This window comes from Pimephales promelas, chromosome 7 (genome assembly GCF_988280905.1).
Source record: "Pimephales promelas chromosome 7, fPimPro1.hap1.1, whole genome shotgun sequence".
Classification (NCBI taxonomy): domain Eukaryota; kingdom Metazoa; phylum Chordata; class Actinopteri; order Cypriniformes; family Leuciscidae; genus Pimephales; species Pimephales promelas.
Genome location: NC_142775.1, coordinates 31,751,180 through 31,764,504, shown reverse-complemented (window position 1 = coordinate 31,764,504; position 13,325 = coordinate 31,751,180). Strand labels below are relative to the sequence as shown.

At 37.9% G+C, this 13,325-nt stretch overlaps 2 protein-coding genes across 2 annotated transcripts in view; one reads left to right on the top strand and one right to left on the bottom strand.

Annotated features, from left to right (window-relative positions):
* The window catches only part of col4a2 (collagen, type IV, alpha 2), an 86,470-nt gene extending 78,295 nt beyond the window's left edge, over positions 1-8,175 (bottom strand). Inside the window, exons 1-3 of the mRNA XM_039683585.2 lie at positions 8,018-8,175; positions 7,465-7,576; positions 7,328-7,379 (exon numbers count right to left, since the gene is read on the bottom strand). Coding sequence (XP_039539519.2) covers positions 7,328-7,379; positions 7,465-7,505 — 93 coding nt within the window. The 5' untranslated portion in view covers positions 7,506-7,576; positions 8,018-8,175. The remainder of the gene's footprint in view (positions 1-7,327; positions 7,380-7,464; positions 7,577-8,017) is intronic.
* Positions 8,176-8,270: 95 nt separating this feature from the next.
* col4a1 (collagen, type IV, alpha 1) overlaps positions 8,271-13,325 on the top strand; it is a 61,822-nt gene continuing 56,767 nt past the window's right edge. Inside the window, exon 1 of the mRNA XM_089133337.1 lies at positions 8,271-8,469. Coding sequence (XP_088989463.1) covers positions 8,401-8,469 — 69 coding nt within the window. The 5' untranslated portion in view covers positions 8,271-8,400. The remainder of the gene's footprint in view (positions 8,470-13,325) is intronic.

Here is a 13,325-nt window from a genome sequence, read left to right as displayed (position 1 = left end):
GCGTGTGCTAAAAGCACAGGTTGGGCTTCTCACTGATGCCGCAGTCGCGAAGATTCTACTAGACAGGTAAAGTTTGTCATGCTATTTGGAGAAATCCATTTAAAATCACTAGTAAAAGTTAATGTAAGCTACTTAGCAATGAGACATATTAGGTCAAGGACCAACGTAATAGCACTGCTTATATGTTTCCATGTAACGTAATAGTTTCCTCAGAACGTATTTCGTGTGATACAGGGTTGATGTCTTGAGTCCTCGGTCACTCAATCAATCAGTATAATAAGTAAATAACACACGGAAGGGCATTTGACATGTTGTCTTTTTTATGAATGTTTTTGAGTTAGTTTATAATTTGCAACATAATTTTGCAAAGCGTAATAGGCGTTCCCTCTCGGGAGCAAGAGTGTTGTGTTTGTGCATGTGCATTTAAAAAAAAAAATAAAAAATTTAAGAGGGCGGGTCTTCTCTAAAATTCGGAAAGATCCTCCGCTATACCTTTAATAATCATGAAAAATGTTTTTAATTGAACTCGAGTGGACTCGGGATTAATTCCGAGTCCTGAAAAAAAAAATGTTCGAGTATGAGTCAATTCCGAGTCCAAATTGACACGAGTCCATGACAAGACCAAGACCTATAAAATATGGTCTCGAGACCGAGTCCGAGACGAGTCCGAGTCTCGAGTACTACAACACTGTTGGTAACAGAGAAAAATTGGCAGTCAAGTTAGCGTTGGAGGAATGCCATCATTGGGTAGAAGAGTCGGGGGGTACCTTTTAGCGTTTGGACTGATCAAAAGAACCTGGAATATATCAGAAGCACCAAAAGACTCAACTCCAGGCAGGCTCGGTGGGAACTTTTTTTCCAGTCGTTTTGATTTTTCTCTCTTGTACCGCACGGGTTCCAAAAACATCAAGCCTGATTTCTTATCTCATTTTTGATGAGTCAGAATGCCCGTCCACTCCCGAGTGCATTTTACCCGAGGCACTATTTGTCTCCACACTTACATGGGAGGTCGAATCGAAGGTCAAGACAGCCAAGGTGTAACGACTCCTCCTGGTTGCCCACTGTATCTATTGTTTGTGCCGGAGGGATTACGGTCTGACATGATTCAGTGAGGGCATTGCTCCAATGTGGCATGTCATCCAGCAGTTAACTGCATCAGTTTTTTGGTTAAGCAACGATTCTGGTGGCCATTAATGGCTCGTGACATTCGCAGTTTTGTCTTGGCTTGCTCAGTTTGTGCCACTGGTAAGACTTCCAATCAACCCCCAGATGGGTTACTCCAACGGCTGTTAGTCCCTTTGAGGCCCTGGTCCCATAAAGCTCTAAATTTAATCACCGCCCTCAAGCACTCCCAGGGCAAGACGGTCATTTTGACCGTAGTGTACCGGTTCTCGCAGACGGCTCATTTAATTCCCTTGCCTAAATTACCCTCCGCCAAGGAGACAGTGGTGACTGTAGTGGATCACGTTTTTCGCTTAAATGGCCTCCCGATGAATGTGTTCTCCGACAGGGCGCACCAGTTTGTGTCCAAATTTTATGTAAATTACTGGGAGCGAGTGTCAGTCTGTCTTCGGGGTTTCATCCCCAAAGCAATTGCCAAACCGAAAGAGCCAACCAAGATTCGGAAAGAGTGTTGTGATGTTTAGTATCTAAGAGTCCTTCCTCTTGGAGTCAGCAACTCTCAATGATTGAGTACGCTTACAACTCGTTACGAGTATCATCCACGGGCCTATCTCCGTTTGAGTGTAGCTTAGGTAACCAACCACCTATTTTTCCCAATATGGAATCTGAAGTCATGGTCTCCTTCGCTCACGCCTTTGTCCAGAGGAGCTACCACACATAGAACAGCGTAGAAATTTGCCTTGGTCTTTTGGTATATAAGAGGTCTTTGTACCATAAAAACTTCCAGCAAGTTGCAAAGCTTAAGACGTTATCCACATTATAATCGAATAATTTATTTAATCAAGCTCTAAATGCATCTCGTTGTTCATCCATGGTACAAAGTGACATACCAGTCGTTTGCATATGACAGCCTCCAGTACAAGACTACTACGCCTCATTTTGCATCATCGCATGGTTGTCAAGCGCAAATGTGTTCAGTCGACATGCATAAATAAAATATCATGACCCCTTTAAAGTATTCTAAGTATACTTATAGTTGGTCCAATTTAGTACACACAAGTACACTAAATATGTTATTTTATACTATATTTCAAGTTAAAATATATTAACTTGAAACATAGTATAAAATAACACACTACAATTAAATTTATAATAAGTACTTCACAATTTATGTTAGTCAAAACACCAAATAAATGTACTTTTTTAAAGCACAACAAAACATTATTAAAACAATGATTTAAAATATAATTAAAGTGTTTTTAAAAAAAAAACATTTTTACAAAGCGCACTTTTTAAAAGTGCACTTAAATGGTTTTAATTCTTTTGTTTTTATTGATTTTATATTGTCTTCAAGTGCAGGTTTTAAAAATATACAATTTGAAATACACTTCAAGTACATTCAATATAATGAAGTGTTTTTTCTGTTTCACGTGTGTTTACTTTAGTTAGTTTTTAGTTTAGTTTTACTTAAACTTCCACTAGTAAGCTATTTTATTTACTTTGTTCAAGAATTCACTTGTGGATTTGTCACATTTGGTTAGGATATGTTGTTTAACAATTTAATACCAAGAAGCCTCTGGGATTAAAATAACTGTTTTTCACTTCCTTTGTGATATTTTATAAAAACGTAATGCATATTTTACGACTTTCTGTGGAAAGCTTTAGGGAAAGTTCACACGAGACACAAACTTCATACCAGCCTGGGGTCAAAAGGGTCGCTATTTGACACAGGACATGGGTGGTGCCATTACAACTCATTTGTGGGAACTACCCCTTCAATGTGGGCCAGTATACAGTCAACTACATACATTACTTACACAGACATGCACTCTAGATCTAAAGAATGTGCATTCATTTCAAAACCTAAACTTCCACAAAACATTTCAAAAGCTCTGCTATCTGCAATGCTACTTCCAGTGTCGCTCGGGCTGAGAGTTCCTCAGCACAGGTCTGAACAATTTTACATCCTGCCTTGATCCCTCTACCGAACACAATAGATTTTCCCTCAATTGTTTTGCTTTTTTGACGGAGCAGATTATTTTGGCAGGCAATGTAGCAGCGTTTTTCCTGTCCTTATCACCAGTAGACATCTTTTGTGCTGTGCTGGTCCACCTATTCAAACTGGTATAGAGTGCACACACTTACTTCACGTGCGCTCTTATCCTCATGCACAACCTAAGGAACCACCCTGTGACCACATGCATGTCCTCTTCCCTTATATGATAGAAGGAATTTCCACAGAGGATGTTGATGAATAGCATGCAGTTCATAAATGCAGTGTTTTTAATGAAGTTATTCCTGTTGCAAATGGGACAATTTTATGTACCAACTTTTTCACTTTCTTTGATTTTCTATCCAAACATAGGTCAAGCAACAAGAGGCAGTAATCAACCCCAAAGGATAAAGATGATATATAAAAATAAATCCCACATATACATCAAACAAATGTGCTTCCTGACAATTCAAATGTCTCTATTTCAAATTTTTTTTACATCCCATCACAAAATGTTATTCTTCAAGCTAGTGTTAGTTCTCGAGAGTGGTCTTGGTGTAAAGTCCATTTTTTGAAGGTCTTGCCTCAGTCTCGACTACAATTGTACTCGTTCTTGTCTTGGGGGTAGAACCGGTACTGTGAACACAAAAACGGCAAGCCGGCACTGCCTGCCAAACACCAGGATACACACAGTTTTATTTTTGACTGTTTATAGTCATGCAAACAACACGTAGCAGCTTTACATTGTTCGTTCGTCAGGTCTGAGGAAACATGCGGCCAGTTCACAACAAGCTCCAGTTCACCTGGTCGAGAACAGGCTCTGGCTCCAGAACGCAAACTGTTCTAGTGGAAAAGAGCTATTTTATGTCAATACCACAACTGCAGGGATATCAATGAATTGCCAGTGCATTGCCTGATTTATTTGTTAACACTATTACTGTGATTGGATTTAAATCTTCCTGCTTCAAATACAATCAATAACGTATTTCTAATTTAATTTACAGTTGTGCCAGGTCAAAAATCAATGATTGGTTGGGTCAAAGAATGTCACCAAAATTAATACAAAAATGCACACAAAATTCAAGATATGATAGCAAAAAAAGTATTGCATCTTGATTTATATGATGATTATAACATGATATAAATAAGAAAATTGGTCACAGCTCTTTATCGTGCCTAATTATTATTGTATTATTGATTAAATATAATACTTTTCTCAGGCAGTAAATCATGTTTAGTTTAGATGAATTTAAGGAGTGCTGGTCTGGTCTTGGTCTTGACTTGGTCTAGCCCTGCCTTGGTCTTGTCTTGGTCTCAAAACACACTGGTCTTAGACTTGGTCTCGGGTTGGCTGGTATATTTGAAGCATTTTCATCAGACCAAAGAGCTGAATCTCCATGACAACACTATATAGCCATGAAACATACTTACGTGTATAAAATGCAGGAAAATAGTTTAAACTCCCTTTCAAAAGACAAGCCTGAGCATTGGTATATCAATATATCATATATTTAACCAGTTTCCATTTGTACCTGCACCTACAGTATTTACCAGCTGGCTTCCGTTACACCCATAATTAATCCAGCTCACAAAAAAACGGTCACTTTTGGATAAAAATTGTGCATTTGGTCTTGGATTGCAAAAAGGATCAACATCAGAGACTCAATGTATATGGGTATGACCATGTTATATTTAGGTTCCCTTATCTCTAATGTTCTTCATTAAGCACCAAACAGTCTTGGTGAGGTCACCTACATTGACCATACCCTGTAGGGTGGATCATTGCCTTTCTAAAATTAGCTTGGCCTGAAACCTGAAATCACTACACTCCTTGTACCAGTATAATGCAGAGCCTCAGCCTACTGCTGTCACAAGTTTTGGATCGGGGAGGCACAAAATCTGATAAAGCTTTAGACAAGGAGGTTTATTCTTCTTCAATTCAGGCAAACCAGTTTAAGTGAAGAAGAAAAAAACATACTTGATATTTCTTCCTTTTTGTAGAGAGGGAGGTCTTGGCAGAAACACACCATAGAAATCTGTGCAAATCTGACTGACCTCTCATAGACCAAAAGGGTCGTTGAATAATCCAAAAAGTTTTTTTACCATATAAACACTTAAATATATAAATGTTGACATGTCAAATTCAATTCAAATGTATTTGTATTACAGCTTTGAAAATGAGCAAAAGCATCTGCAAGAAAGTATAATAAATACTTTTATACTTTCTTCCAAAGGTGTTGTTGCTTTCTATATTCCCATGGCTGTGCACAAGTTTTAAAATCCCATATATAGTTGTATTGTTCCAACCATGTAAAACTTTGGAAAAGAGTGAAAATAGATTTTTTTTTTTTTTTTTCTAAAAAGAAAACCTTCCACTGACTGCACTTAAGATCTCTTTGGCGCAAATTGGCAAATCAGCACTTTGGCTACTGTTTAAAATGAACATTTGTATCAGTATCAGCACACAACCTTGGAATGGACCAAATTGAAACTATTGAGAGCAAACTAAAGTAGAACATGAGAATGACTGAACGATTGCAGCCACGTTAGTCTAGGTTTGAGATGCTATTATAAAACCGGCTTACACAGTATGCAATTTCTTCTTCAAAAAATAAGATGCCAAGGTGCATACCACAGCTAGATCTAGAGCTAAAAGAATGATGTTACAGCTGAAGGAGCTTTTACAGACGGCTGGCAAATGATAAGCTCTTTTGAACTACAGTACCTGTGTTTGCTGCTGGTGATGGGAGTGGCCAGAAACACATATCAGCATGAGGATCAGGAAAAGAAATATGATCTCATGTTGAAATCATCTTCAAACTGTAAGAGGGGTTCATAACACTCATCTTAACACATGCAGAACTAAGCTACTACTATTTTTGTCCAATGGTGGTTTATTAATCTGTGCAAAAAATAACATAATTATGATGATAACTTAATGAATAACCTAGGCATGATGACAAAATAATACACCAAACATCTAGTAGCCACTTAAGTTGTAGCCACTTAGTTTAAATGACAATTTCATGCAGAATAACAGTTCATTGCAATAACGACACAATGTTAAATTCTGCATGAAATAAACATTTGCTCTATCTATTTTCTAAATGCTTGTTATAGATTTGTATAGCAACCATTTAAAAAACCTTTTTTGACCTCATAATGTTTAATCAAAATGGCATAACTCGATCTTCTGATCAAAACAACAGACTTCTCTTTGGTGACGTATGTTGGACTTCCCCAATCATTTAGTCCAGTTAAATCCACCGATGTATGGAACCAAATTCTGCTCTATTTTCTTTTTTTTTTTTTTAATAATTCATCACTCTTGGATGTATGACACAATACGGAAGAAAAGATCTGTCGCTACTTCCATTTCATCACAACTTTTAAATCCGTTTCTACTTTCTTTTCATCGCAACTTTAAATCTATTGCTACTTCTCTCATCACATCTTAAAATTAGTTTAGCTTCTGTTTTATTGCAACTTTAAATCTGTTTTTACTTCCGTCTCATCGCATCTTTAAATCTGTTTATACTTCCGTTTTATTGCAACTTTAAATCACACCAACAATATATCATGACCAATTTGTACAAATTTGTACGAGCAATTGAAAGTTGTCTAATTCGTACAACCTTTTTCATATGGAATCATACAAATTGGGCACCTGATATACGATTTAGCGAACATGGTACAAATTCATACGAGTGAGGTTGAATGAATTTGTGCGATTTAGCCATCTCATAAACTTTGTACGAATTGCCATGAGATGGGGTTGGATCACACACATTACCACAAAGTGTCAGCTTGTGAGTAACATTAATCACTCACAGACTCTGAACACATTTTCCTCATTAGCTTCAGGTCAGTGTCTAATCTCTCACTATGGGATAGTTATATTACCACTAACAACCACAACTAATTGATGGGGGACTGATGTGAAACGGTCACATTTCAGCCTTATAATGGATTAGCAAACTTAAAAGTGGCTTTTAAAAAATATGCTTTCAATTAAAGGAACATGTACACTGCAAAGAGCTGTAAACGCTCAAACATTTGTGAATTGCACATGAGGAAACTGAAATCCAAAAAAGGACACTCCCACTTATCTAAGGGGCTCAGTTCAGCATGTTGCACCATACATGAGGAATGAACCCTACATCACAATCTGCACTTGTCCACTTAATATAGTAAAATTAAAAGCACACTTACTGCATTGACCTCTGTTGAAAGGACAAGGACTGCAAGGCACAACAGAAAACACCTGCAATATGAGAAACATGTGAATTAATACACGTGCAAAGGGAAAAAAAAAACAGATGTTTCTAAAACACAAAACAAGACTTTACCTTAATTTGTTCCAATGCTGTAGATGGTTCTCACCCTCCATGCGAGCCTGCAAACAGATTAAATCTCTCCTTCTGCTCAATCCCTGTGTCCTGTTACTGCATACTCAATGATCTGAAAGTTACAGATGGACTGAAGTTAGTTCACACTGTTTAGCATTGTGTGCATATTTAAAACACTGTTAAACACATTAAATGCACTTTATCTTAGTTCATTTTTATCCAGCTTTAGCCGGTAGTAGTGTTTTGGGACAACTATAGCTGGCCCAATCTGTCATTAGCTTATACAATCATGAAATAGTAACAGACATGGCTCAAGGTGGTCATACGTAGGCTATAATAATCGACCAGCTAATAAGAATATTTGACGAGCTAGAAACCATGCTCCAAACACACAACAACAACCATGTTACTATATGTGTCAAATAACTTCAAACACTTGGTTTTGTTATCAATTGGTCGATTTTAATGACAACAAAACACATTTAAGCCAGATAATTTTAAAAGTAAGCTATTTTTGTGCATTATTGAATGTGAAGTAACGGAAGAAGTTTACCTCAGATCACGCACGCGCTCAATCCTGATGCGTACGCGCTTTCGGAAAGTTAGTTATCTCACCTAAAATCCACCTTTCCAAAGCTGTTTTAAGACAATTTCTGTTCTTCAAGACTTAACTTCTCCTTACAATTGCAGACATGCGAGTGATAGTTGTTCTAAACAGGGTTGTGTTGGTGCGTATTGATGGGTGGTCGTGGTCCTGACAGGGGGTGTGGTGGGCTCTTCTACAAGACATTACTTTCAACAGCCACATAACGTTTCGGGCAAAGATGAAGACAAACGTATAGTTCAGGCTCGGGCAGAAGAGAAGCAAGAATTGCTTGAAACGGAGAAGAATCCGTCATCATCGTGTCCTTTTGGACATTATTCATAGGTGTGAAGATGCGGCTTCCATGTGTCACTGTTTTTCTTCTCACGGTCTCTTTGAGCATAGACAAGAGCACAGCTAAGGTAAGTCCATCTAAAAAACAAACTTATGCTAACTTAAATGTTTGTTTATTAGTAATGTCGGATTGGCCATAAGGAGTGCCGTTATACGCTCGTGAGGATTAAGTCGCGCGCACAGAGAAGTGCGTGTAACTTGTGCGCGACTTGCTTGAGCTCAAGTTCCACTAGTTTTCAATTGCGAAAATATCTATTTGAAAAAGTTAAAGAATGAGATATAACAACTGTGTTTAACGTCAAAATTGACCAGAAATAGCACACTAAATTTGGAGATGACTTTTTACAAACAAGCAGAATGATTATAGCATGTTCTGATGCTGTAAGTAACCAAAATAATAAATGCATGCCAGATTAGTATTATCAAATGCATAATGCATATTCATATATCATGACAATGGTTTTAGCAATAGCCCCCCCCCCCCACCCCCCGACTGTTTAACACAAAATAAATGCTACAGCAAATAAAACCGATGACAGGAAAAAACAAAAACAAACAAACAAACAATAAAATAGGGCTCCAATAGTATAAAAAGTAAACTAAAAGAATACTCAGCAAAATGCATTGTGCAACAGCATGGAATAAATATTTAATAAGACATCAATGTACAACAACAACTCCTACATTTTATATGCTTCTTACAGTTATTTCATTGTTCTACTATAAAAAAAGAGAGACTTCATTTCAAAGCCATGTTGAGTCTACCTTTTTTCTTTGCCTGTGGGAGACCACAGACAACCTTGGCTTCTCTTTCAATATGTTGAATGTGTGTGTGCACACTGCTACAGTTAACACAAACTTTTGTAAACTTATTCTTAACCATCATTATTTTCCATTTGTTAAAGGCATTTGCAACTCATCTAAGAAATCATGACTTTTAAATGACTTCCACTACACTTTTTACCCAAGATAAAGTATGCAACTTATGCTTTCTCCTGCATGTTGGTTGCATAAGGATCTAGATGCAGTAATCTGAGAGATCTAGCTGGACCATGAGCTGGACATGTGTTTTTATTGGGTTTGTGGCTGGGGGCGGGGCTCCAGTGGGAAGTACATTCAGAGCAAGGATTCGGGAAATGACAGGTGTCTGGGTGATAAGACCAGGCAGGATGATTGATTGTGTCATGACAATGATGAGAAAATTTCACAAAGCAGTTACATCTGGTGATTTTGTCATATTTCTGAATGCATGTCTGCTGGATGAATAAACCATCCATTAATACTGCAGATATTTGTAGGAGTAGCCTATGTCTGTATGAAGAATAACTCTTTATTGATTTCAAAACACATCCATACAATGCCCCAAAATAGCAGAACGTGCCTTGCAACTATTTTCCAATGGAAAATAAATGGATTATCTATTTTCCAACTATTTTCCAATGGAAAATATAATCGATTAAATAGATGGTTGATGGATTATCACTACAAGCATTAATTTGTTTAAACATAGCTATACTGAATAAGGCGTAATCAACATTTACCGTAATATTCCACAACTCTGAATTACTGAATTCCAATTGGTCAATTTTTTCATATTAAAACTTTGACAAACTTTATGATTGATCATTGTCCTTGGCAATAGATTTCTTAGCAGTGCTAGTTACATATATTTCATTTTAGATTACTGTACAGCATCTTCTGTATCTCAAACTGTAAAGCATGATACTCTGGATGTATTTTGTGTTTTAAACCTAAAATGTGTATAGTAATCTCCACTGTCTCTCGATATACTGTATGTTGGGGTCTTGATCCTGACGGGGTTAATGGCCGTCATACATTTTCACCTAATTATGTGAGTTGTTCTGAACTGAATTGTTCTTCTCTGGCATGCATTTACATTGAAAGTATGTGAATCTGTAATCTTTCAGCATAGCGGAGTTCCTATCGTATGCCTCCCACAGCTGCCTCTCTCTGTCACCTCAGCCTTGGATTGTAATTGATGCCATTTGTGAGTGGTATAAAAGTCAGGTTTGTGAACACCTGAGAACAGTAATGTTTTGCTTTGTATTGTGTGTGACAAACACCAAAAGGTGTAACCATTTGTTGTTGTTGGCTTGTTTTGGGAGGCAGTGTTCTCATCTGTAAAAGAAATCATGTAATTTTTTTTTTTTCTAGTTAAAGTATTTGGTGAGTGCTACAACTGAAAAGTTAGTAATGCGAACACTATAAAGCGAAGGCATCCTGAGCTCAATCAATTCAAATATTGTTTTAGGTTAAATGGGTGGAAAATAACTATTTTGTATTGCAAAATACACCCTAAATCCTTGCGGCATTAGTGGTATGTGTGGTTCACCATACATTTTTGTTTCTCCTCTTGGGAGTCTAAATATTTGTTAAAAAAAAAAAAATGTTCATGATGACTAAAAATTTGTGTTTGGAATTGTTTCCCTATAGGAATTTTCTTGCAAATACAAAGGGTGAAGAGTATCCCTAACACACAAATGTTTGTGTCTATGTGTATCTGTCTGTTTCAGTGACATAATTAGTCTACATTGGCAGTTTATTTTATTCAGAAAATCTTCTTCCTGTTCTATTTGGGCATTAATGGAAGGCTGGTGTTCCGGATGAGTTTCATTTGAACACTATGTTTTTCCAAGCTTGTTAATCAATTGTGATTCTCATAAGGTCAGCGTGGTCTCACGTGTATCCAGTTCATATCAGATTAGTGGTAACAGCCCTGTAAGAGCCAACTGTAAGTCTCCTATGGTTTTATGGTCTCATTCATTATTTTTACTGCACTCAGATTGTAGGTGGTGGGCGTGTCTACCGGGGCTTGGGCGGAAGTGATGTGTTTCTTGCACGTATTTGTTTGCTACACCTGTGCACCTGAGTATGGGGGCTTGGACAGAGAGGGAGTGAGCCTGGGAGCGAACACTTTCTGTTGACCGCACTTTATGCAATCACACTGCACTTATGAACTGGTAACTGGCTAACAGTTGTATTTTATGTGCAAGAAGCAATAAATGAGTGGATCGCTGTGTGAAACTGTTTCTGCGCGTCGCAGTGCATTCATTCTCCCAGTGTTTAGTCTCTCGCGGCTGCAAAGATAATTTTGCCTGGTCTACAGCCGCTACATTAGTCAACAGAAAAGTTCTTTGTTGTAAACCAAAGTGTTTTTCTATGGAAACGAGCTGTTCATCGCGGATCGCAACAGGACGCTTTGGATATCAGAGGAAACACTGAAATATATCGGGTACTGCTGATGGATGGCGGTTCATTCATTACTGCACGGAGGATAAAGACCCGGCCGCGATCAATACAGCAACGGAAGCGGTATGTAACTTTTTAATTTATGCTGTGCAAGTTGTTTGTTTGAACACAGTGTAAAAAGGTTACTGCCGCTCGTCCATAGGGGACGCGTTGTTGTTTGCTGGTGTTTATTGTTGGTCATTGGATGTGGTTTATGACGCCGCGATTGATTGATGGATGGATTGATTCATTGAACGGCGCGGATTCTTGGATGATTTGTGGTATATTGGAAAATGGCAACAAGTGAATCAAAATCAAACTCAGACGCAAATGGTTCAGAGATGGATGAACAAAAGAGAAAAATCAAAATGACTGCCAAGGCCTTGGTGAATAAGATTGAAACACTACAAAAAGAACGTAGAAAAAATGTTCATAAAATTAAAGGTCTAATACAGACAATAAAGGATCTCATGCAAAAGGATGATAATGCCCCACAAGTGCAATCCCATCTTGAGAAAATGAGTCAAATGGTGGATGAAACTACTGTGTTACATGATTCTGTGATTCCTATGCTTCCTGAAGAGGAACAAGAAAAACAAAAGGAATGGTTCGTGAATGTACTAAAATGCTACAATGGATTTATGGAAGATGCAAAGGGATGGCTTTCTGAAATTGGGAGACAAACAAGCCGTAGGCCTACTGCTGCTCATGTTGTCACATATGATACTCCCATATTTGTACCACAAAGGGAATCAATGCACAAGTTGGATGAACCTCATAGTGATAATGAGTCTGATGTTTCAGATCACTCTGAGCAAAATGTTCAAGCTTCTGTTATACAAGATGAAATTAAACCAAGCGACAGTGTGTCAAACATAGGAAGTAAATGCTCTAAAAGTAAGCAGAGCTCGGCTGGAAGAAGGTCTGGTATCTCAACAACATCATCAGCATGCATTAAAGCAGAGGCAGATATGGCTGCTCTTATTGCAAGACAAAGATTATTAAAGGACAGACATGCGTTAGAAGAACAAGAGGATCAGCTAAGGAAAAAACGAGAAGAGTTTGAACTTGAAGTTGAAATAGCCGCCTCAGTGGCTAAAGTAAATGTGCTGAGAGGCTCAAGAGGGTCTCGTGTTTCAAGTCATCCATCTGTGAAGTCCAATGGCATGAATTCTTATCTAGAAAGGGGACAAAAGATAACCAAAACCCTTAATGCTGAGGCAAAATCATTTGTGCCCGATACGAATATTCCAACGCTTGGACAGTCCAATCCACATTTTTCTGGTACAGAACGAGTGGGAAAACGAGTGGGAAATGTTATTCAATCACCACGACCTCAACCCACATCCTCTAGACGTCCAGAAGTCACGGGACATCAAGATACGTTACAATCACGTCCACTGCCTATGCACAGCACTCATCAATTTTCTACACAGGTGACAAACAGTAGTGATCAAAGTCAAATAATTACAGTTTTAGAAAAACAAAATGAGATAACAGCCTTATTGGTTCAACAACAATCTCTTTCATTACTGCCTAAACGAGACATTCAGATTTTTGACGGTGATCCTTTGCAATACCATACCTTCATGAGGTCTTTTGAACACAGTATCGAAGAGAAGGCTGATAATCCTAAAGACTGCTTGTATTTCCTTGAACAATACATCAGGGGGCA